The sequence below is a fragment of the Strix aluco genome, chromosome Z, assembly GCF_031877795.1.
Source record: "Strix aluco isolate bStrAlu1 chromosome Z, bStrAlu1.hap1, whole genome shotgun sequence".
In the NCBI taxonomy this organism is placed as follows: domain Eukaryota; kingdom Metazoa; phylum Chordata; class Aves; order Strigiformes; family Strigidae; genus Strix; species Strix aluco.
Genome location: NC_133971.1, coordinates 40,739,243 through 40,764,838, shown reverse-complemented (window position 1 = coordinate 40,764,838; position 25,596 = coordinate 40,739,243). Strand labels below are relative to the sequence as shown.

Sequence of the window (25,596 nt, the reverse complement as noted above, 5' to 3'; positions counted from 1 at the left end):
ATAAGAATTTATCTTGTTTCAGCCATATTCCCATTTCGTGTCAACCTATGACCAGTAATCTGTGATAACTGGATGTGATTTCTGAAACACATAGCTGCTTTGCAAGCCAATAACACAACCGTGCAAGAACATTCTTTTTCATTGTTGCTTGTAAAACCAACTCCCTCATGCTTTTCAGATTAAGCACACTATTTGTATTTTTATATTTTACACAGAACCAACCACTCAATTTTTATACTTAAAGACAAAGCAAACAGCAAACTCAGTACTCCCTCCCCACAGAACTCCCTTAAATCCAGGTATTTTAAAAACTCTGAAGGATAGTAGAAGATTGAGTTCTTCCTTGTACCATCACACCAGAGAAGGATAAAGTTGCCTAATAGATTTGTCTTAAAAGTGGCAGCTACAAAGATGCACAATGAGAAACTGAAGGGTGTCTATATCATAGAATCATAGAAGCCCAGAATGGTTTGGGTTGGAAGGGACCTTTAAAGCTCATCTAGTCCACCCCCCCTGCTATGGGCAGGGACACCTTCTACTAGATCAGGTTGCTCAAACTGACCCAAACTGACCTTGAACACTTCCAATGATGGGGCATCCACAACTTCTCTGGGCAACCTGTTCCAGTGTCTCACCGCTCTCATCATAAAAATTTTCTTCGTTATGTCCAATCTAAATCTACCCTCTTTCAGTTTAAAACTATTGCCCCTTTTCTTGTCACTACAGGCCTTGGTAAAATGTCTCTCTCCATCTTTCTGATAAGTGCCCTTTATATATTGAAAGGTCACAATAAGTTGTCCCCAGAGCTTTCTCTTCTCCAGGCTGAACAACCCCAACTCTCTCAGCCTTTCTTCATAGGAGAGAGTTCCAGCCTTCTGACCATTTTTGTGGTCAGAAAGGTGCTAACAGAATACTTTAAAAATTGCTTTTATTGAGCTTCCAGTTATGTTTATGTCCACTTCTGATTTTTGTATTAGTACAAATAATTTCTTCATTAATATACTAACTGTGGATTTATCTGGTAATAGATTTGACAAAAAAAGATCAGCCCTCTGGATTTTACATTTTTTTCTGTCTGTCAAAAAGCTCCTATTAAAAAATAGCCCTAAAACATACCATCCTAAACCACTAAGGAATTAAATCCAAGATCATAATTGTATTCACATCCTGGCAGTATTTAACTACTTTAGGAATTTAAAACACATATAGTTATTAAGCATAGACATTGTCTAACCAAAAGGACTAAGAGTGAAATACACTTTTGGGGCATCAAAGTCATACTCTACTAGTAGTGACAGCAAGTATCACCCAAATACTTCCCCTTCTCAAGAGTGTTAGCAGCCTCCAGGCAGAAGACATTAGTCTTGGGTTCCAGCCACCCCATGGTCCACACTCAGTACTGAGTGTTCATGTGTACCCAGCATGGCCATGCCAAGTTCTCCCCTGCCTGCAGCAAGACCTGAATCAGTTCCTGATTTAATTCTCAGAGCTTTTTGAGATATGAGTAAACCAGGTTAATGCAGTCCTCAGAGCACTGTGCCCTGCATATGGGGACATTTTCCCCAGAGTCAGAGAAAATACCGGTGAGCCCTGCTGAAAACCTTAGCAGAGTGACCAGGAAGACTAGTTTACTTCTCTGCCTCTGAAGGAGCAGAGTTGTGATAGAAACAGAAAACCCAACTAATGCTGGCTCGTGATTGCTATGACAGACAAGCTGCTGCTTTTCTGCAACAGCATTTGGCTGTAAATCATAAAGCCTCTACTGAAGATATTCATTTATATCACTTGAAATGAGCCAGCTTATGTGAATGGAATAAATCTGAGGATTATGTGCATTTAGAAGGGAGAAAAAAGTTTGCCGAAATAAAGTTGGGTAAGGAGCATCTACAGTAATAGAGGCTATAATTTTTTAACTAGTGATAGTCCTTTTATATTGGATATTTTTTCCCAAAAAGCAGAGATCCATTGAAAAACACGGCAGCTTGAAAGTTTTCTTTAAACAGCAAAGGCCATTTTGTGACTGCACAATGGAACACCTTTTAAGAAAATGTACTCATTTCCTCTGTTAGGAGCAAATTTACCCTCAGAGATACATTTAGGATTCTCTGATAACTCAAAAGCAGCCAAATGTAATTTCACCCTATCAAACAATAAAAACACCTTCTGGTGAGAACCTCTATGCTAGGCTTCATCTCAGAACAGATGATGACAGATGAATCAATAGCACTGTAAGTGGAAATGCTGACGGATGGTTAGCAGGATACACAAAGATAGCATTCCTGTGCTGTCAAGTATACCAGACACATGGTGCAGAACATCCTTCCTGGTCTGTCTTGCACAGTGGCTGTGCCTGTTCAGAAGAGTCGGTGCTCCAGAGGGATATTTACACTCAAACTAATTCCTGAGTGAGCATAGGGCTCTGCAACTGATTTTGGCAGAGGAAAGATATACACAAATATGCAGAAGGTCGTAACAAAGTGTTTTGCAGATTATCTAATAGCAACTATGGTGATTTTTAGAACTAAAACTATACTGAACTCAGCCCAAAGCAGAGAATTTATTAATTAACTAAGCGGACTTCACACTATCCCCGTAGAGTTATTGTAGTAGATTCTGAGCAGTAACCTGAAGCAAAACAGTTAAACAATATCAAGTCAACACAGATAGGTGGACCAGTAACGCTGGTAATAGACCCTGTGGATGAATTTCTGCATCCCCTGACTTAAAAGCAACCCCCCAATAGCTGATTCTTCTGGAGGGAAGAAGTGATACAGTTATAAACAACTTCAGGCATCTCACTGATCTGAGTTGTCCTATGTGGGCCCTTATCTTTTCCTATTATTACTAGATGTTCTGCAGCCTGACAGGATGCTCTAAGTACTTAAAATATGTATAGCAGACGGTGTGATCTGCTTCCTAACTGGCCTAAATCCTAGCTCCACCTAAGTGGACACACTCTAATAATAAAACAACTGACAGTTTTGTAATTACTCAAATACACTATAGCAAAGCAACAGCAATGAAGAGCTTTGCTGTTCTCAAGGGTAGGTGCTTGTTTTTTAAAAAAGACAGAACTACCCCCCCACAAGATGTTCACCATTGTGATGGATGAATACAAGTACGGATAGATAATTGCCTAGAACATTCTCACAAGTGTATTGGTTCAATAATTAGTATATAAAGAGGTTATGCAAATGTATCTAACTTTTAAGGACTTTCCTTTTAAAACGCAATCTTCATTGTCTATACCTAAAGCATTCTGCTTTGGAGAATTGTGTCAGTTTATCATTCACCTTTTAAATTTGTTGATCCCAGTTCTTCCTTCTTAATACTGCAAAATAGAAATCTACATTTCACATTAAGTGGCAGACTGTTAGGTTATGAGGGGAAGACTTCTATCCCTCCCCTTTCCTCCCTGCCCCCCCCCATCCTTTGCAGAGTTTTGCTAAAGGTCTGAGTTGGGTTTGTTAAAAGAAAATAATGCCAAAGGTTATAATTCCCATGGCATTCATCCTGTTAGTGCTGTCAGTCCACTTGGCAATGTTTGGAATACTAGGAGCTGCAGAGCACAGTAATTGTGCATATCTTTATATCTAGCAGAAAAGGACATAAAGTCTGTCAGTTGTTGAGCAAAGGCACTAGCTTTTTAAATTCTTTGTCTGCTATGCTGATCATGGTTCGGTGACAATTCTGAGTGCTATTGTAATAGAAATTTAAAGCCTAATTTTGCCTTTTGCCTGCTGTTACTCCTGTTTTAGAGAGATTTAATTTACGTTTTCCAACATGTGTAAGTTTGACTCACAAAATATGACCCTAGGAAAGCAACCAACTGTAACACAAAATGTCAATCTACTTTTCTTTATATATCCCAGCACAGGCCTCAAGTTTCTGCTTAGATTGTTTTACATTCACAGCTCCATTCCTTGCTTTTCAGACCTAGCAGAAAACAGTGCTGCAGACCCGATGAGTAATGAGAAAGTTTGATAATAAAGAGTTTGAGGCTGGGAGAAGTAATGACACCTCCCTGGCTTCTCTTGAGAGATTCCCTCTCCTCCTTTGTACACCTCCATCTCTGGAACTATACAGATATATCCCTGATCTTACATGTCTTTCAACTGGAAGTAACATTGTCTGCATCTCAATTTGTGCTAGGGGAAAAAAAAATTCCAATAACCATGATCTCGGCTGCAGAATTCAATGTATTTTTCAGCTACCTTCACCAAATCCCAAAGAGATTTTTTAGGTCTCTCTCAAGGCTAGCAGAGTTCAGATACCTGGCAATTTGTTTGGGTTTAACATATGAAGCGCTGAAAAAATTCCTAATGCAATTTTAATATTATGTTTAAGAAAACTTTATTTATAGCGGTGAGCTGAATTGTTGCATGTGGAACGGAAACAAGAGCCATCTAAGAAAGGTTTCAATGACCATACAATAAAAAGACAATCCGTTTAAACTTGCTCCTAAAAACCACAAGTTTTTACTCCACTTTTCCTCAATTATCTTAATTTCCAAATCTACCTACGATACTTGCTCTACCTATAACAAAGCTTTCTGTATGAAGCAATGATAAAGGTTATGGTGTTCACCCTATGATTCCTATGATATTTAATCATGGTTTGAGATCCCTGAGGAGACAGACCTTTTCCTATCATACATGTTCTGTCAGGGCTGGGGGAGACACTTCAACTCACTGTTAGACTAGCTATTAATTGTAGATTGTTTGCTTCTCTCCTTTCCTGGTGGTAAACTAAACACTACTCTCACTTCAAACAACTTCCAAGCAGGGGCAAGTCAAAAAGTGTTCAGATTAATCTAATCAGTTCAACTAATAGACGACTAATGCCTACCTATGTGAGTGAGTGCCAACATCTCTCTCAGACTTTACATCCAACAATCTGTTAAAGACTTGGTCATGTATGTATGGCTAGGTTGTCTATTCCAAAAATACACTTGCTTTTTCAGAACTCTTGCTGTCAACTGCCTACTTAGAAACACAGAATCATAGAATCATTTATATTGGAAAAGACCCTTAAGATCATCGAGTCCAAACCTAAACCTAATACTGCCAAGTGCACCACTAAACCATATCCCTAAATGCCACATCTACACATCTTTTAAATACCTCCAGGGATGGTCACTCAACCACTTCCCTGGGCAGCCTGTTCCAATGCTTGATAACTCATTTGGTGAAAAAATTGTTCCTAATACACCATCTAAACCTTGGATTTGTTGGATGGGTGCAACTTGAGGCCATTTCCTCTCATCCTATCACTTGTTACCTGGGAAAAGGGACTGACACCCACTTTGCTACAACCTCCTTTCACATAGTTGTAGAGAGCGATAAGGTCTTGCCTGAGCCTCCTTTTCTCCAGGCTAAACAAACCCAGTTCCCTCCATCACACTGCATATGACTTGTTCTCTAGACCCTTCACTAGCTTCATGGCTCTTCTTTGGATATGCTCCCACAACTCAATGTCTTTTTTGTAGTGAGAGGCCCAAATCTGAACACAGTAATTGAGGTGCGGCCTCACCACTGCCGAGTACAAGGGGACAATCACTTCCCTAGTCCTGATGGCCACACTATTTCTGATACAGGCCAGGATGCTACTGTCCTTTTTGGCCACCTGGGCACACTGCTGGCTCATATTCAGCCAGCTGTTGACCAACAGGTCCTTTTCTGCTGGGCAGCTTTCCAGCCACTCTTCCCCAAGCCTGTAGCGTTGCACGGGGTTGTTGTGACCCAAGTACAGGACCCAGCACTCATGCCTTGTTGAACCTCACGCAATTGGCTTCAGCCCATCGATCCAGCCTGTCCAGATCCCTCTGTAGAGCCATTCTACCCTTGAGCAGATCAACACTCCGGCACAACTTGGGATCGTCTGCAAACTTACTGAGGGTGCACTCGATCCAGATCACTGATAAAGATATTAAACAGAACTGGCCCCAATACTGAGCCCTGAGGAACATCGCTTGTGACTGGCTGCCAACTAGATTTAACTTCATTCACCACAACTCTTTTGGCTCGGCCATCCAGCCAGTTTTTTACCCAGCAAAGAGTATGCCTGTCCATGCCATTAGCAGCCAGCTTCTCCATGAGAATGCTGTGGGAAACAGCGTCAAAGGGTTTACTAGAGTCTAGGCAGGCAATATCCACAGCCTTTCCCTCAGCCACTAAACAGGTCAGCCTGTTATAAGAGATCAGGTTAGTCAAGCAGGACCTGCCTTTCATAAACCTACGCTGACTGGATCTGATCACCTGGTTGTTCTGTACATGCAGCGTGGTAGCACTCAGGATGATCTGTTCCATAACCTTCCCCGGCACTAAGGTCAGACTAACAGGTTCCCTGGATCCTCCTTCTGGTCCTTCTTGTAGACGGGCATTTCATTTGCTAACTTTCAGTTAACTGGGACATCCCTGGTTAGCCCAGACTGCTGAGAAATGATTAGAAGTGGATTGGTGAGCACTTCCACCAGTTCTCTCAGTACCCTCAGGTGGATCCCATCTGGTCCTACAGACTTGTGTGTGTCTAAGTGGTGTAGCAGGTCACTAACCATTTCCCCTTGGATTATGGGGCTTATTCTGCTCCCCTTCCCTGTCTTCCAGCTTAGGGGCCTGGGTACCCTGAGAACAATTGGCCTTACTGTTAAAAACTGAGGCAAAAAAGGCATTAAGTACCTCAGCCTCTTCCTCATCCTTTGTCACTATGTTCCCCCCGGCATCCAATAAAGGATAGAGGTTCTCCTTAGCCGTCCTTTTCCTGCTAATGTATTTATAGAAAAATTTTTTATTGTCTTTTATGGCAGTAGCCAAATTAAGTTCTAGTTGGGCTTTGGCTAACTCCCTTCATAACCTCACAACATCCTTGGAGTCCTCCCGAGTGGTCTGCCTCTTATTCCATAAACTCTTAGTCATAAACTCTTTTTTTTCCTGAGTTCCAGCCAAAGCTCTCTGTTCAGCCAGGTCGGTCTTTTTCTCCGCTAGCTCATCTTTCAGCACATGAGGACAGCCTGCTCCTGTGCCTTTAAGATTTCCTTCTTGAAGAATGTCCAACCTTCCTGAGCCCCTCTGTCCTTCAGGACTGCCTCCCAAGGGACTCTGTCAACTAGTCTCCTAGACAGGCCAAAGTCTGCCCTCCAGAAGTCCAAGGTAGCAGTTCAGCTGACCCCATTCCTTACTTCTCCGAGAATCGAAAACTCTATCATTTCATGATTGCTATGCCCAAGAGAGCCTCCAACCATCACGTCACCCACAAGTCCTTCTCTGTTCACAAACAGCAGGTCCAGTGGGGTACCTTCCCTAGTTGGCTCTTTCACCAGCTGTGTCAGGAAATTGTCTTCCACACACTCCAGGAACCTCCTGGACTGGTTCCTCTCTGCTGCACTGCATTTCCAGCAGACATCTGGTAAGTTGAAGTCCCCCATGAGAACAAGGCCTAGTGATTGTGAGACTTCTCCCAGCTGCTTGTAGAATATTTTATCTGTCTCTTCATCCTGGTTGGGTTGTGTATAACAGGCTACCACCATGACCTCTGCCGTGTTGAACTTTCCCCTGATTCTTATCCATAAATACTCAACACTTTCATCACCATCATCAGGCTCCAGATAGTCAAAACATTCCCTAACATAAAGGGCTACCCCACCACCTCTCCTTCCTTGCCTATGCCTTCTGAAGGGTTTATAGCCATCCATTAGCAGCACTCCAGCTGTATGAGTCACTTCATCATGTTTACATGATTACAACTATATCACAATTTTCCAGCTGCGCAATGGCTTCCAACTCCTCCTGTTTGTTGCCCATGCTGCGTGCATTGGTGTAGATGCACTTCAGTTGGGTTACTGATTCTGACACCTTTTCTGGGGGAGAAGCCCTAATTCCTATGTGATTGTTCTCAGGCACTTCTGTGATTTCTAACACATCAGCAACCCTTATGTCTTTGTTGCTGTGTGGATCTCCAATCCCTACCTCTGCTGTGATGGCTAAGGTGTTGTGTGCATTAGTACAGAGACATTTCAAACATGCTCTAGTGTACTCAGCACAATGTGGAGCAGACTGGAGGACCTCACTTGCACACTGCCCCTCAAATACTGGCATGCCACAAGGAGGCTCATCTCTAGGGAGCCTGGTTTTATCCCTTTCTCCCTTCAAATCTAGTTTGAAGCTCTTTCAATGAGCCTGCAAACTCCTGTGGGAAGATCCTTTTCTCATTTTGAGACAGGTGTACTGTGTCTGTCACCAGCAGGCCTGGTGTCACGTAGACTGACCCATGATCGGAAAACCCAAAATTCTGCCAGTGACACCAGGCTTGGAGCCAGGTATTGATCTTCTGGATCTTCCTGTTTCTTCCCTCATAATTTCCTGCAACTGGAAGGATAGAGGAGAACACTGCTAGTGCTCCTGATCCCTTAACCAGTCATCCCAAGGCCCTGAAGTCTCATTTGATTGCCCTTGGACTTCTTATTGCAACTTCATCACTGCCTGTATGAAAAACCTTTCTTAGTAAGGTCTGGTTTATGTGGCTCACATTTGAAAATGGTATGTTATACACTTGTTTCTTGATAAATGTAATTCCTACAACATTTAAATCACGTACATTAATGTCTAGTGAATAGGACTCCAGATGTCAGATTCTTCTGATGATGTTATCATTACACCAGTGGTTTAGAGAACAACACTACTGAGCTGGAGCCTTTTTCAAGCACTAACACAAAATTTGGACGCAAAATTTGGCTTAAGGGGATTTGCCGGATGGTGTAGAGCTGCAGAAATAGCTCTGTGTCACGGCTTGGCAATGAAGCCATGGGCCTGCTGAGAAGAGCAGGTGGCCAGAGGACATGGCGCTAGGGGCATTCCTAGTGAGGAAATACTGCCTTGAGCCAACACAGCCCTGGGAGAGAGAGAGAAATGAGTAACATGTGAGATAGCTTGCATTTGCCCATGTTTGACAAGTTGAACAAGAAACTTACCAAAAGCATGCTAAGTTGTGTGCCTGAAAACATCAGCTTAATCTTTCAAGCACAAAAAATCATTAGTCTAGCTTGCATAGGGTACGGTCTTCCTCAGTCCTACAAAGACCAATGTAACTTCATGTGTTTGGTGTCAGATTGCCAACTACCCAAAATTGGGACATTACAACAGCCACACTCAAAGCTCGTATTTCACTTACTCCATGTACCATGTGTATGGGAATTAGGGGTGGGCATGATAGTTGATATTGGCTGCTAACGGCATGTGAAAATATCAGATAGCGTCTCTAAGATTGGAAGGTCTTTTGATAGATGAACAGCTTTGACTGGCTGACATAACCGTTCATAAGTGTTTGCTATTTCTCAAAAGTCTTATGTCACCTTCTAACAGTGAATTAAAAATATAATTTTAAAGCTATTGAAAATACACAGCAGGGTGTTTATGAAGAGTTTATTTTTATTCTCTGAAATGTACACATTGTTGTGAAGATTTTGTTGCTGGTCTCTGAATTTGTGCCTAGTTACTGGTCACCCTACAGAAACTTAAATCTGGCTAATCTAGGTCTCTATCTAGGAGCATAGATAGACTTGTCTCTTTCTCATTCCCAGACTGGTAATGCTCTGCCTGCAATGAGAATAATCATCAGTTTTATTAAATACTGTAATTAAGCAATTATATTAAAAGGCTGTGAAATATTAAGTGACAATTCCCTCCCATGGTCACTCTCCAGTGGAAGCAGCAGATGCTTTGGCTAACCTAAAGGGATGCGACATAACTCTGTTAGTCTGTTATTCCCTGGTGAATGAGATGACTCTCAGTTTCTGTAGGAGGAATACCTTCACTGGGTCTAGGAATGGCCTGAAAATGAAAAAAAGTCACTAAAGTTTTGATTTCTTTTTATCTTTCAGTAGCATTTTATTTCACTGTACTGAAGTGTTACAGTCTACACTTTAGAGCCAGGAAGAGTGAAGGATGTTCTCTAAAAATCTCCCTGCAAATTAATAGTATTCCTTCACTGTGAATGGTCTGTTTTCCCAGAGACAGTATTTGACAGTATTTGGAGCTTCACTTACAGATAAAGAATTGTTCATATGATTTCACCATTGTTCTTAAAACTGCAGTGTTTCATTCTGTATCTTTCAACCTAGAGACAAGTTGGCATTAACACAGAATTCCCTTTTTATGAATGCAATTGCATGCTCTGTTGTTGACCAAACAACTGACAGAACAAGGAGCCTTTGCATATCAATCTGTCATAGCAAAAACAGACTAACAGTTTTGATATCTTCACAAAAACAGATGATCCCTAGTATTTTTTCATATAATTAGTTAATTAACTGCTTTAATTATAAAAAACCCCTCAGATTTTAAAGGAAAATTGAGCATAACATATCTCTTTATCTAGTGAAAAATTATATGTACAACTGACTAACCAGAGAATATCCCAAAATGAATATTCAAGTCTTTCTTTTAAAGACTACTAGGTAATAAGTTCCTGAGGAAAGATACATGCTGGCTGACAACAAAACAGTAATAAAAAAATTACCAAGAAAAAATTCTTGCCCATTCTTGAGTTAATTCTATTGACATGTATTTAATGAATGCTGTTTACTTGCCAGAAAATTAAACAAATAATGGGCACTGCTTTAGCAAATCACTGGCTGTCTCAGGTGTTTTTCATGAGTTAATCTTTCTTTTTATGAATGTAAGACAGAAAAAAAAAAGGAGATCTTGCAACCAGTAATGACATCTGTGAGCTCCTTCTGTGTGTTCTGCAATGGTGAAACACTGCCAGGAACTAAAGCAAGGGACAGGGTTGCCATGCAGCCCAGCAAAACAGTCCCCTGAAAAGGCATGCTGACCCACTTTAAACTACCAGCTCTTGCTGACCCTTTGTTGAGTGCGAGGTCCTTCCAAGTTTTTGCTGTTTTCACCCTTTCCGTTCTCGTTTCTAAAGGAGCAAGCCTGTCTCTCTCTTTCTTCTAATTTTCTTCTTTCTTCCCCAGTATGCATGGAAGAAAGGCAGATTGTTTCTTGTGACTGTCTTTGCTTTAGTTAATGTAAAAAAAAAAAATCTTCCACCCCTTCCCTTTTTAAGAACATGCTGTGGAAGAAATATGGATCTTGCCATCAACAAAATTATGATACAATTCCTTAAGGAACTCAGTCTGATCAGAGTAATTCACTATGAAAAACCATACTTTAATTGTTACTCTTGGCAACAGTGAAGGATAATAGTGTAATATTATACTAAATATTGCCACGTGCAATAGTAAAAAATCTGTTTCAGTCTTGCCAGCAGTGGTGTGCAAACCCCCTTTTGAATTCAGGTTTGGATGTTGTGATTTAATCTAAATCTTTTGCTTCTCCTTCTTCCAAAACCAACAGAGGTTTAAAGAGAGCTGCATTTTTATTGGAACCATTTGCTCAGTGTAAGTTGCCAAAATAATTTAGTTAAAACTAGTGCTTTTATTTGGGTTAAGGTTGATTCCTGAGCTCCACAGAGGTCGAGGCACTTAGTTTGTCTTCCTCTTTTTCAGTTTCACCACGGAGTCTAAAGCAGAGCTCTGCCAGCTCAAGTTGTATTTCCTGAATCCCAGTCCCTCAGTTGAGCTTATTTATGTTTGTGACTTTGCGCAAGTGGAGGAGAAACCTTTTTTCAGCCCTTTTCCTCACTATTTATCTGCTACAGTGCATAGAAAAATGTGTGGCTCCAAGGATTCAGAATAAGCAGGTTCCAGTGGTGCAACTGTGCAAGTTCTGCTGCCAATGCTGCTACTGCTGGTGTGTTAGTGTGACCTCTCCTTGGATAATGAGTGACAGCTGCTGTGAAATGCCTCACAGGGTGTTTGCCTCTCTTGGGCAACAAGTGGAAAAACATAAAAATATAGAATGTATAGAATTACAGAAAAAAAATGCTTTACTTTATGCTACTTCAAAAGCACTGTTTGAACTTCAGATAGCTCCAACAAAATGATAATACAGTCACAATCTCCTGCCAAAACTTTTTAAATCCTGGGAAACATTTCTTAATAACAAATACTATAATGTTATTGCAATTAAGGAAGTATCTATTTCTCACTACGTATGTGTTTTGTGTGTGGGCATGCGCTGGTAAATGGGACAAAACCGGGCTCTTGAATGTCAGACCCTTCATGTGATGAGGGGGATTGAGTCAAATACCCATTTCTAAATCTATCCTCTGTAGTTAGAGCCTGGTTTGGATCCAAAAATGAAAGTGTTTTTGGTTTGGTTTCTATTCCATTTCAGCAGAAATGTCATAGGTCAGAATGATATATTAAAGATGCTTTATGGTAGCAGTGCCTTGATCTGAAATAGATTAAAGCTAGGCTTCAGTTTTAAAGTGAAACTAGGGTAAAGATTTGATGGTTTTTGTATATTACACTCTCAGGAGATCCTAGCACAAAACCGTTCAAATGTCATCTTAAAAGAAGTGTTGAAGTCTTGGGTGGAATTCTCACAAAAAGAGAAACAGAAATAAGCCATTCTGGGTTTTTTTTTAGCTGCAATCCAAACTGAAAGCAGTAAGAATTTAGTGAATGGAAATCAGAAGGCAATCTGCATTGAAATGAAATGTATGCATCCAAGGTCCAGTTTTAAGTTACCCTGAAAATATAGATCTTATTTAATAGCACCAACGTTTGCCTCTGCTTTCATTACAAAAGAGAAAAGAAGTTAAAAAGATGTAGCTTTAATACAAAATTACAGGACTGTACAAAATTTTGGAAACCTACATGACAACTGACTGATTTTTGTATGACTTCTGTCCCGTTAAAAGTCCTGATAGCTCAAGATTTGATTTTATCCTAAATGTGACAGAAATCTTAAACATAAATAATGTGGGGTGAATCATACAAAACAGAAACTTGAAAATACTTTTTTGTAATTTTTAATCAAAATTGTCAACAATTCTGAATGAGAACATGGTCTGAATCTAGAAATTGCTGTATCTTCGACTCTAGACTATTTTATCAGTATACTAGCTATACAAGGAAAAATGAAAACCCATCAATTTACTTAGTTTTCTGCCACAACTGCAAGAAATAGGACTGCAAGGGACTAAGGAGACCTGGTCAATCCATTTTGTAGCTGTCTTTTTGGGTTTAGTCATTCTAAGAGGTTTTGCTTATAAAAGAGAATACAGGCCCTTCAGTTTGAGTCTGAAAGGTCTCAAAGGATAAACAAACTACTTGAGATTATTTCTTCTTCAAAAATATCAAATAAGATGTTGCCTCTGATGGTAAAAAAGAAAGGGAGCTCTCACCCTTATAACCAGCTGCATTGGTTTTCCAGTCGTTAGCATTCAGATGTCCAGCACGTGAAGTCCTGACAATAATATGCTGTATGTCTCTCCAGGTCAGAAATGGACTATGAAAAAGGGGAAAGACAAAGTCACAGATCAGACATGTTATACCAGAATATTGGGATACTAGGTCATGTAAGCTAAGAAGTATCCAAACCAGAACAACCCTCATTTCACTTCTCTGCTTTCCTTTGGTCCATTCAAAAGAACATGTCCTAATTTTACAGAATTACTGTATAAAATTATGTATACAGCTGGGAGGTCTGCATTAAACAGACTATAATGATATATGATAATATTATATTATATAAAATTTAAGGGAAGATGAAGTACATTTCACACAGAGGCAATCTGTATGACCACCAGCTACTGTATGTTATCTACCTTGACCAGTACAAAGGGAAAAAAAAGCAAAATGTTGGTTTGCTAAAAACCTCTACTAAATCTTACTAACTGTGTGTCAAGCTGGCAATTCCTTTAGACTTTCAGCTCTTATTGAAGCTATTTCAGGTGCCTCTGTTGTTATTCATCTGTCTATTATCCCTGGTCTTGGAATTCACTAAGGGTCTATGTGTATTCTTTGAGAAGTCTAAGCAGCTAGCACTGAATCTGAATAGTTACAGAGCAAGTGCCCGATTACACAGATGTGTATTCCTTTACGAGATTCTTATTAACCTGCCTACCAGGAAGGTGAAAGAAGATGCTGTCTGCATCCTCACTATGACATTAATATCCATTTATCTTGTAGGACTAGAGTAAATCTTTAGGGGTTATAGTTTTCTTGTTTCTCTTAGATCCACCCCAAGGAGAATTTCCTTTCTTAGAAAATGGTGCATGGCACTCAGTCATAATGATGAAGATAGACCAGAATGAACCAGGCTGTTTCCACTGTCCAGGACTAGGCAATCACTGAAAACCTGGGAAACCTTGGTTCAATTCCTTAACACATATTGTTGTGTCTCGCAGACCAAGAAGTCACTTGGGCCAGCAGGCAAGTGATTTATTCCTGGCACTTTTCTTTAAGGCGTGATACTCAGGCTCTGCTATCACTTACACGTAAAAACTACACCAAGGCAACAGCCATAAAAGTATGGGGAAGGTCAACCTGTAGGTGACTGTTGAGTTGGTCACTTTCAGGGGTGAGTGGGACATTGCCATCACATGCAGGGACTCTACACTCTTAAACCAACACATAGTGGCGTTACTAGAAATTTCAGTGAGAAATTTCTTTGGGAAGCAGACACAGGGTAACGGCAAACATGCAGAACAATTATCTAAGTCCCCCTGACAGTGGAAGACAAAAATCTCACTCGTCTCTCTGTTTGATGTACACAAATGAATGTTGTGTGGATTGGCATCCTGCACACTTTGTTTCACATCTTCCAGAACTTGTTTTGTCAAAAGAATATGTTTTTGGAAATAGTTGTGCAATCAGTGATTTATGGCACTTAAATATGGAAGTAGAATCCTGCTAATCCTGCAAGCTGAAATCAAGCTATTAGGAAGCAATCAGTGAATACATGTGATAATCTATAAAAAATTATCACTTCCTTTTTCATTCAAGATGCATCAAATTTAGATTTTCAGGTGACAAATTTCAGCTCCCACAAGCTGCAGCTTTAGGAGAAGGCAGTAGGGATGCAGAAGTTATTGCAAACCTGCAGTCTACTTGTTTATAAAAAAACTTGCCCCTAGCCTATCCTCTGTGTGCACATAGACATATATTCATGGGTATTAGCCATTGGAAGTTCACCTGTGTTGGTGGAATTACTGAAAATAAAAACGAATTTCGGAACCATGGTCCATAATTCCATATAGGAGAGAAAAACTTGGGACTTATAGGACATTCATTCACATATAACTGAGTTCTACACATTTTACTTTACAACAGCCTTATAATCCTTATCCTTGAAAACAAGTAGGAGTTGCCTAAAAACGTCAGACTTCTTTTATGTAACAAGATGGTAAGGAATAATGCAAAGACAGTGACCAAACCATTTAAGTATACATATTCTTCTTGTTTCCTTTGTAGTAATATATGATTTTAATTCTGACTGTATCTTTTCCATTGCAGAATATTTCCCAGTGGGTGTGTGTGGACCATGGGTATGCTGATGTAACCTAGCACCTTTCTACCTACAGCTAGGACACCACAGGAGGCAGCATGTATTCTTCTAGAGTCAGCACAGGAAGTCCTGTCTACGCCTGTTGAAACAGGAAGAGGAGATGGAATAATCTGAAGAATGAAGATGACTTTTAAGTTATTTTCTTATTAATTGTAGCCAGAATTTTTTTGTAATTCCTTCCAAGCTCTATCAATTCATGGCCATTCAATCTCTCTCTGGTTTTGGCTACAAGATATAAGGGTATTCCCATGTTTAAATTATTCTGTTATTTTTAAGGAGAGCTGATGCCTTGTCCCTGAGCACTTATTAAAGCATTAATTTGCCCATAGATAAATTTTTTTTCTTAAAGTGGAATTTCTCACACTAGACAGTTGGACTAGAATGACAGTAATTGTTTATCCAGCTGAGCTGGTAAAAATGACTGAAAAAAAAAGCAAAAAAAAAGTCATGGAATGTAAGGAGCATTAAGGGTTTGTAAGATAGGGTATGCTTGGACAGTCACGTAACATGCTTCAAGAAAAAAAATCAATATGATTTTATACCAGCTCAGGAATTTCAGTGGGAGCCTGTGTAAAGTCTTAGAAAAACATGTTTCAAACCTTCAGGAAGACCTCCAGGAATCCTGAGAGCTGCATTCTTTATAATCTGGAATCTAAACAATCTGTTATTCTATAAAGCAAGCTGTCCGTGCTACTGGTGAAAAATAAGGCACTAAAATACTCCTCTCAACTTCTAAAGGAGAGATTCAAGATAGGGCACACTCAACTGATTATTTAAAGAGGAATGATGGATCTAATGGTGGATCTAACTATGCCTAGATAAAGGATCTAAAGATATAGCAGTCCTCCCTTGATAATATTAACCTCTCATAAATTGGATTTAGTCACTCAGTCAGCAACTAGATTATGTATCAGAATCACGGTTTAACAAAAATCATGGCAGATCTTTAAAACTGAGCCATTCACTGTTGATCTGCCATCTTAATCTAATCATATAAATATAATGTAAGAATTTCTGGGGCAGAAAACCTTGATCAAAGGTCTGATTTCCAGGATATGACATGTTATATAGTTAAATCAGTTTGTCTCTTATGCAACTTCCAAATCTGCTTGCTTACTGTATAATTCATAAGATTTTTATGTTTTCTTCTCAAGAAATGACAGTTTGGGCATATTTATATCTAAAAGACTTAACAGCATAAAAACAATATTCAAACCAATTTTGGTAGCCTTATACAGGACCTTCACTATACTAACAATTGAGCTATTGCCAGAGTGAAGTTTTCTCTCTACAGTAGACAACTCATTTGAAGCCAAATAGGTCTGTAACTGTGTGCCCACAATTTTTTTCAGAAACTTTAACAAAAAAAAAAAAAAAAAGAGAAAAAAAGAAAGAAACTGGACTGACGTCAAAATAGCAGTACATTTGGAGAAAGAAGAGGAATTTTTTTTTTTTTTTTTTTTTAAACAAGATAGTCTAGCAGCCAATTTTAAAGCATCTTGAAAAATCACAGAATTGGTCAAGTATTTGTAAAACATGACAAAATTGGATCCTAAGGGAGTAAACAGTTATTTGCTAGCCATGTGGGCCCCAGATCCAGACAAGATGTCACTGATGTTAATTGATTTACCACTTGATTAATCTCAGAAGAATTAATGGCTAAACATCTTGAAATGAACAAATGCATTAACAGGAACAGTACTAACTCTGTTTGATAATGGATTGATTTCAAAAAATGAGCAATTTCCTTCCAGAAAATTTTTTTTCAATGTCTCATCTGAAATTGCCTTGGGATTACACATACCAGACAATACTAAAAATCAAACCAGAATAAGCAGAAGTGAGAACAATTACATACAAAAGTGCTTGTACAGCAGCCAAAAAATAATGAATGTTGTGTCCTTAACCAATAGTTATACTCTAAGGTACAGGCTTCTCAAAATGTTTATGAAACAAGGCAAATGAGAAAAAATGAAACAGGGCAGATATGTTAATTATAGTAATCATTTGCGATTTAACTGTATCTTTAAGCAGGTTGCTTCTAGAAATAGTAGATCACATTTCTGGCCAAATCTGATCTCTTCATTCCACAACTAGTCTTCCTAGTGGCAATTAGGCTAATCCTGGAAATAGCAAAGTATTCAGACTCTATCCTTTTGCATAAAGATACTGTGCCAAAAATAATTTTCAGAATAAATAATTGGTGCAAGAGAGACAATTAGCAAAAATATCTCTCAATGCAATAAACAAATAGGGTGACACTTTGGTTTGGGTTTTTTTAGCAAAATGATATCATTAGCAACATGAATAATGATTGCTACATTATCTTCATAACCAGCAATTTGAATGTGACAAAGGCGGCCTATCTGAGAAAATATTTCTTGCCAAAATAGCAGAGTCTGATGAGAATGGCTGGAAGAATACAATAAACTTTTCTCCACAGAATCAAGGAAAAACACAATATTACAGGACAGATTAAGAAAAGGATCACCATTCAATTTGGAAGTATTAAATAACCTTTTTTGGAAATCTTGGCTATGAGAGAATGGACATGGATTAATTATTGCTATAAAAAGGAGTCTCTGTGCCCTAGACATCTTTTAGAGCAGCAGGATATCATTTTCATCACTAATTTCTACATAACACTACCCTTAAGGGCTTTATGATAAATTTATAAACAAAATACATTCCTATCACTTACAAATCAGCTGTATTGTCCCATGAGATCTGCAACCCTATTACCTGTCTTAGTAACTCCAATATATAGCCCCATGGACAGGAATATTGGCTGAAGTGTCCTGATATTTGCCGAATTTCACTGTGGAAAGGCACACTGGATCTGTCCATTTCAACAGTTACTAAGTAACTTCAGTAAATCACTCATGTTTAAACATATTAATCTTAAATATCTCAAGCTCACAAATTCTACAGTATCATAATTTTCCATTCGAAGCTATAGCTTCTTGAACATCTTTTCAAGGTAATAATATTTGCTTGTACAACACCATCTTTATCAGTTCATGTCTGGCTGTACTTTATGTCACTCTGTTTATATTCATGCAGCATCTCCATATAGTTGAGCTATGATACTGTGGTGCAAGGAATCTCAAAAGAAAGACTGCAGGGGGACTGCAATCCAGCAAACCTGCTCCTCTTCCATCTTCCTCATTTTCCTTTCTCTGCAAGAACACAGACAGGGAAAAGCAGATAGGCTCCCTGCTCTCAAGCTGAACTGCCAGCAGCACCCCTTAGAGCAACTTCAGAGGCAACCCTAAGAAGCCTCTAAAAGCTGAGGCTGGGGAACACTTGGAGAACCAAGAAACTACAGGGGATAGAGCTGCCAAGCTGTTAAAACTCTCAACTGAGCACATGCCAACTGAGATTTTTGAAAAGCTTATAAAAAGTAAAAGGCATTGCCCTGGCACCAGAGCAACGGCTATCCACTTGTTCTATTTCTAGCTGTTGCTCCAAAGCACAGACACAGTAAAACTCAGTGAAAAAGTTAAAAATGATCACAGTCAAACTTTTTTTTTTTTTTTTAAACCTAGACTCAGTTTAAGAAATGTCTGGACGGAATTTTCTTAAAACCTTTTTAAAGCAAGTTACATGGAAAATTTCAGACCAAACGATTTTGCTTTGGCAAAGTTACATGTAACTGAAAACAGGACCTTAAAATGGGAAACACAGGGTGACCTGAATTCAGGAAAGTGCTTCCAAGTCAATCTCAAGATAATAACTGAAATTGCATAAGTGGCGCAGGTGGTTAAAGCTCAAGAGAAACACAGGTTCTAAATTAAGCATTCATTTGTGTTTATGTTTTTCAAACACTTTACCATTAAGAGCATTATTTTAAAACTACCAAATATGCAAAGATTCACAAAAAGATTTCTAACTCACACACTTCAGCATGCCCTTTTATAACAAGCAGTCAATCAATGGAGCAAAGACCTAGTTAAAGCTGATGGACTGACAGTAATTTCTCCTTCTCTTACACTGGAAGCCTACGTATACAGGTCACTTGACAACACTTCAACAGTTCACTTTAATTGTGCCATCAACTTTAGCCTCCATGAACAAGCAAACCCCTCATAACTTTGACAACACAGAAATATGTTCTCTGTATCCAAAACTGCCCCTTGCCAGACAGTATACTGCTTTTCTCCTTTCTGTAAGAAAATCAATCAATAATGGAAGTATGGCAAGTATCTGAGCAGTTTTCAGAAATCCAGAGTATCTTCCTCTGACACTCTTGACCCCTTGCAATGTGAACTCTATTTTCCTTTCATCTCAGTGATTACACTTAGTTGTACTGTCTTTTAGAAGAATGCGGTGCATTGTCACTTTTCTGAATGGATTGTCGGTATCAGAATTCACTGAAATTCTTTATCTCTTCCCAGCACTACATTGTTCTAGTCTTGGTTTCATGTAACCAAAGACAAATGAAATATATAGCTCATGTGAAGAGAATCATGGAAGAAAACAGACTCTCTCCAAAGCTATACCACTGAGTATACCACACAGTAGAAACAGCAGATTAATACCTCCATTTCGGGTACTACTTCTTACTTATGTAACTGCAGTGTATATACCATGGGTTGGAAAACATGCATTGGCTTATAGGTAGTGGAGCATGCAGTTCACTTGGGGATGTATGATGTATTCTTCCATCAGCAACATAAGATTTTTTTTTTTCATTTGGCTTCTTCAAAGGAACAGGGCACAATGCAAACTGGAACAAATGTGGGCATACTGTCTCTCCTGACTCTGATACACCCAAATCCCAAATTCAGATTTTTCATCAATGAGAAATGGTATTTCTGATATCAACAGTAGGTGGTACTATGTAATGCAAATAATTTATTTTTAGTAAGAACATTGCTGCCTCTGCTGACTAGATCGATTATACTTTATATCCATAATTGCTGGTTTGCAAGTAGTAAAATTCAGCATTGAATAATGACTAAGAAGTGCAATACACAAGCAAGCATTTATTAATAGAGCCTGAACAGGGTACTAGATACACTAGGAACCACCTGAATACCATAAGAATACCAAAGAATAAGAAGATTTTGAGATGTCTTTCTTCGTGTGACAGTTGTTGCACATCTACATTTCTGCGTTACACCCTCAGGGATTCCAAACAAGCAGTCTGAAACTCAGTTACATTTCTTTGGTTCCTGAAGGAAAACATGTCACTTAATACTCAAATACTGGATGGAAAATAAAAAAAAAAGATGTGTTCACATTATTTGAAATTGGGGTAGTAAGCAGACCACCATCCCATACTTTTGTTGCCAGGATTCCAGGAGCAGATCCTAGTTGGAAAAAACAACTAAGTGGAGGGTTCAAATCAGTAGGCAGGTAAGAGGTCCTCCATCAGTTATTTGCCAATTGTATGATATGGGGATTATCAAAGAAAGTGGCAGAGTGGAGTGGAAATCAGCCTTGCTCATTTTCCATTGTTTTAATGTACCTTTGAATGTGAGTTGAAGCAACCTCTTGGCTGTTCTAACTCATATCCAGGCCAGACTAGCGCTCTGTTCACCTCCTGATGTCTCCCAGGAAAAAGAACTTGGCTGCTGGGGAAAACCGACCTCATAGGCTCAAAACCCTTCCACAGTATAACGTGTGTTTTCCAACACAAAGTGGAATGAAACTATATATTATTACAGACATATTCAAGAGGTGTTCAGGACTAAGTGCTCCAATTTTTAAGCACCTTGCTGTATGAAAGGTGTAATCAACTTTACAAAATCCCTTTCCAACTATTTTTTTTTTAAATATTATATAAACACTAGTGATATTAGCACTGACACTAATATGGAATCTAAGGAAGAATCTGTGTTGAAGTATGTAAACTCTGTTTGAATGCAAACAAGTAGCAAAAGTAAGCTCTTATGCTAAGCCACAATATCATGTGCCCTTTGTATGCCATATATTTTAAAAGGAAGACGGCTTCAAAACTCCTTTTTTGCATACTTTAATTCCTAGCATTTATCTAGGATCATCTAAATTGGCATGTATCACAGGTGAGAAATATAACCTGAATTTTCAAATCAGATAAATAAATAAGAATTACCATTCAGAAGCTGCTTAAAATAATCTGAACAGATTTCATACAAATAAATTCCAGACATTAAAATTGAATATATTATGATAAGATCTCCTTGTAATATTAAAGGCCTTACTTCATAATATATAACGTCACAAGACCAAAGGTTTCTCCAGCCCTAGGACTGGATTAATTTATAGGAAAAAAAAAGCATGGGAAATGTGGAAATACTTATCTCCCCAATTTCCTTTTTTTTTTTTTTTTTTTTTTTCATGGCTGTGTCCAGAAAATTGGTTGTAAATACACATAGGAGAGAAAAGCTATGGATGGAATACACATGAATAAACCCACATTTATGATATTATTAATATAATTTCTTTGGATCTATTAAAATACACAGGCTAAGATTTGGAAATAAGAATCCTCCATATACTGAAAGTGAATAAAATCTGAAAGGAGGCAAAATCAATATATTTTCACCCTGAATCTCTTGTTAGCACCATGCAACAGAGTACAATACAAAAACGTGACTAGGATCTTTAGTCACTGGCATATTTTGTCTCCATCACTGCATGTGAAGCTTAATACAGTCTTGCCTTTGTTCTTATCATAGCAACCATTCATTTGGAAAAAAAAAATACTAGTCCATAGGCACTAACATGGATTTCCCATTCGTATAGTCACCAAAATCCACAGAGAAAAAAGACTGCATAAGTGTAAGCTTCTCACTGTGTTTTAAGATGTCACAATCAGCAATAGCTTGCTTGTAGGTATTGTGTGATATAATTCTCTGAAATGTTCAATTATAACAATCATTTGGTAGAACATGCACACAAAATAGCATATAAAATACAAACAATAATTTACAAGCAACCTCTGTTCATTAAGAAATAATTAGAAAAACTTTCAACAGAATGAAATTTATGCACATGCAATTTTACCTGCATGTGAAGATTGTTTAGAATGAATTTAAGAATTTTAAAACTGAGATTAAGAAAAGATTAAAAAGATTTTTTTAAAAAAGCAATAGCATTATATTAACTTTTCAAAATACCATTGTTTCTAATGACTCATTAAGAAAATCTAATGATACAAGCACTGCACTACTTAAGATTATGTCAGATCTTCAATTACTAACTCTTATTCTCATGACTATGACTCTACAGCAAAAAAGTATTCTGTGTTGAATATAGGCCCATTTTCTTCAAAAAAGCAACTTTAAAGATGGAAACATAATTCTGCTGCTATGAATTACATACACTTTGAAATTACTATGGTGTGCAAATTTTTTATGTCTTTCAAATGAACTGACTACCCCCAGAAGAAACTGGTTTTCTTCAGAATTTAATAGAATTAATCTCAAACATTTGATGTCAAGTAGGATTTGGGGTCGAAGTTTCCACCTTAGATCTGCAAGTATTATCCAACACACTGCAAAGTAATGCAAAATGTTTTGAAATACAGATCTACCTGATAAATCTCCACTATTTCTGCTGCTCCATGAAGCACATTAAAGGTATATATTAGACACAGAGAACAAAATTCTACAGTTGAGAAAACGCTTGTAAGACGGAAACTTTTCTGAGCTAAAGCTAAAAGGACTATGGAGCTACACTAATGATGGTTTTTACAGCTGAGAAGCTTAGCCCATTAGAAAAAACGGACTTGTGTCAGCATGCAGAAGTTGAGAATTTTTATTTTTCATACTACATTAATTTCTGTTCATGGTAGCCTAACACCATCCTAAAACTTTCTCCAGTGTTCAAGAATGGACACCGCTAAGAGGAGCCTGATGAATGCAAGAGGCAATGAATGCAGAGCACAGCAGATCTAGGCAGCTCTGCGAGGGTAGTGTAAGACATTGTGAGGATGCTGCACATAATTTAGTGGAAACTATCTGTGATCAACACTGTTTCAAGTTATTTCAACACTGTCATCATTTCCAGGATATCAGCTTTCCTGCATGTGAAATAAGCACACAGATCTTTCCTGCCCTTGGAACGGTACTGTGAGTTTCCAAAGCACTTTGAGATCCCTGGATAAAGATGCTGAATGAGTGAGAAAGATCTTTCCATAGGCTCAATTTCTTTTTTTTTTCAGAGTATAACTCAGATCTTACTTTGCTTCCAGTGCCAGTGCAATGATGCCTGCAGCCATAGGTGCAGAGGCTGAGGTTCCAGTATGGCTGTCTGTGCAACGCTGCCTCAGGTCTGTGGTGATCTGGAAGAAATTGAATGTGTGAAATTTAGAACACAGCTTCAGAAATCAGAACAGGTTTCATTTGCTCAAATATGTCGCATGTACGTGGAGAGTATTTCCTTCTTTCGTTGCAAGGAAAATTAAAGGGAAAAAAAAGGGTGTCTGAATACATGATGTTAGATGTTCTGAGCTTGAGGTCACTTGTGAACGTGGAGAAGTGTTCTCTGTATTGCACTGAAAACATAAGTTAGTCTCTGTTTTTTTCATGGCATGATCAATAAAAAGACTCATAAATTAGAAAAACATGCAGAGGGTTTTAAAACTGCACAGTTAGAAGTCTGCCTTTCTATTTGCATTTATAGAGCACTTTCCATCCAAGAATCTCAAAGTGCTTTAACAAATAGCAATGAACTAAATCTTACAGCACTCCCTATATACAGACTGGTTATACCCATTTTAGAGACTATAAAGGAGGTATAAAGGGTTAATTAGGTTGCCTGAAGTCACACTGGAAGTATGTGGCAGAATAGAATACAGTTGCGCTCATGCTAAGTACTGTGTTTAATTCTTCATTCATGCCTTATGCAATAATTCACATGAAATTAATCAACAATTCATTGGAAAATCCTGATGTAATCACAAATCTGGCTTAGACATCACCAGCCAATTAGTTATTTGAAGCTTTAAACTGTTGTGTATTGCTTAATTATATGCTGCCACATATTTTTATATGTAATCTAAGATGTATAAACTGTAACGTGCAATACCAACTAGAGGCACAGTCTTCTACTTAGTGTTAGGATGTTCCTATGTCATAATGAATTTTAGGCAGATTCTGTCTGTAAAACAGTAAATCATACACAAAAATGTGTTTATTCTAAATTCTGCTTGTTTCAGGCAATGTTAATCTAAAATGATTCTAATCTATGCTTGTCTTCCTGAAGAAGTGGTTCCTAGCAAGAGCAAGGCAGTAGAGACAAGAAGTTACTACTACCTAACAGAACCTCAAGCAAAACTCACATGGACTTGAGCATAGTTACTAGTAAACAGCAGTCCACAGCACGGAAACCTCCATGAAGGTGGCAAGGTGAATGACCTGTGACACCAAACATTATTCTCAGCATTTCAGCTGATCCCTAAGATTCAGTCACTATGAGACACAAAATAATCTGCCTAAGGGGCAAAGGAGAAGTTGCTCACACATCTTTATACCTAAGCATACAGGATTATTGTGTCTCCATTTCCTCTAATTCACTAGTATCATATTTCATTTGCAACATGGATATGCACAAACATGGGAGGAGAGGATCAGAGGATCGAAAAATCACAAAAAAACACAGGACATATAAAAATGCTTGTCTAGCTTTGAAACTGGGAGATTCACAAAGAAAAAACAGCCACATCCCACCTGCGCAGAATACAAGCAATTGCATTTAGGAAGTATAGGTTTCATACACCTGCATTAGCCATATTCAGCAGTATATGTATTGCATAATTTGTACAAGGCTGCTGAAAGTTCTCACAACGTGTAAGCATATGCAAGCTAACACAAAAGACTTCTAATAGAGAAGCAGCTAGCAGCACTGAGCAAATGATTGTCAAAAGTAGTGAGCAAGTGAAACAAAATGGAAGCTTCTAGAGGTTGGAAAAGATAAATTAAAGCAGTTATAACGTCATATCCTTAAATTAGTGAACTTACTAAAGGCCAGATTTCTTGAATAATGAAGTCTAGAAAAAATGTTTTTTTCCCAGTTATTTAATATCCTTCATAAATGCAAACCTTGTTAAATAATTTATCTGTCAACAGCTAAAAGTTGAACCCCATAAATAAAATGTTCATATAATTTCTTTATCTCTTGCCTTCTCTCCTATTGACTGTGTATTTAGACAATGAAAATTCATAGTGTTGGGAAAACATTTAGGCATGAA

General features: G+C 38.3%; 1 protein-coding gene across 6 annotated transcripts in view; it reads right to left on the bottom strand.

Moving 5' to 3' along the window:
- PCSK5 (proprotein convertase subtilisin/kexin type 5) overlaps positions 1-25,596 on the bottom strand; it is a 256,533-nt gene that overhangs the window by 98,590 nt on the left and 132,347 nt on the right. For 4 of the 6 annotated variants that reach the window (XR_012621526.1, XR_012621525.1, XM_074811734.1 and 1 more), the window contains exons 9-10: positions 23,588-23,688; positions 13,252-13,355 (exon numbers count right to left, since the gene is read on the bottom strand). Coding sequence is in view for 4 of the 6 variants with exons in the window: in XM_074811734.1 (XP_074667835.1) it covers positions 13,252-13,355; positions 23,588-23,688 (205 nt within the window). In the remaining 2 variants the exon portion in view is untranslated. The other 2 variants (XM_074811732.1, XM_074811733.1) reach the window with 2 other exon arrangements.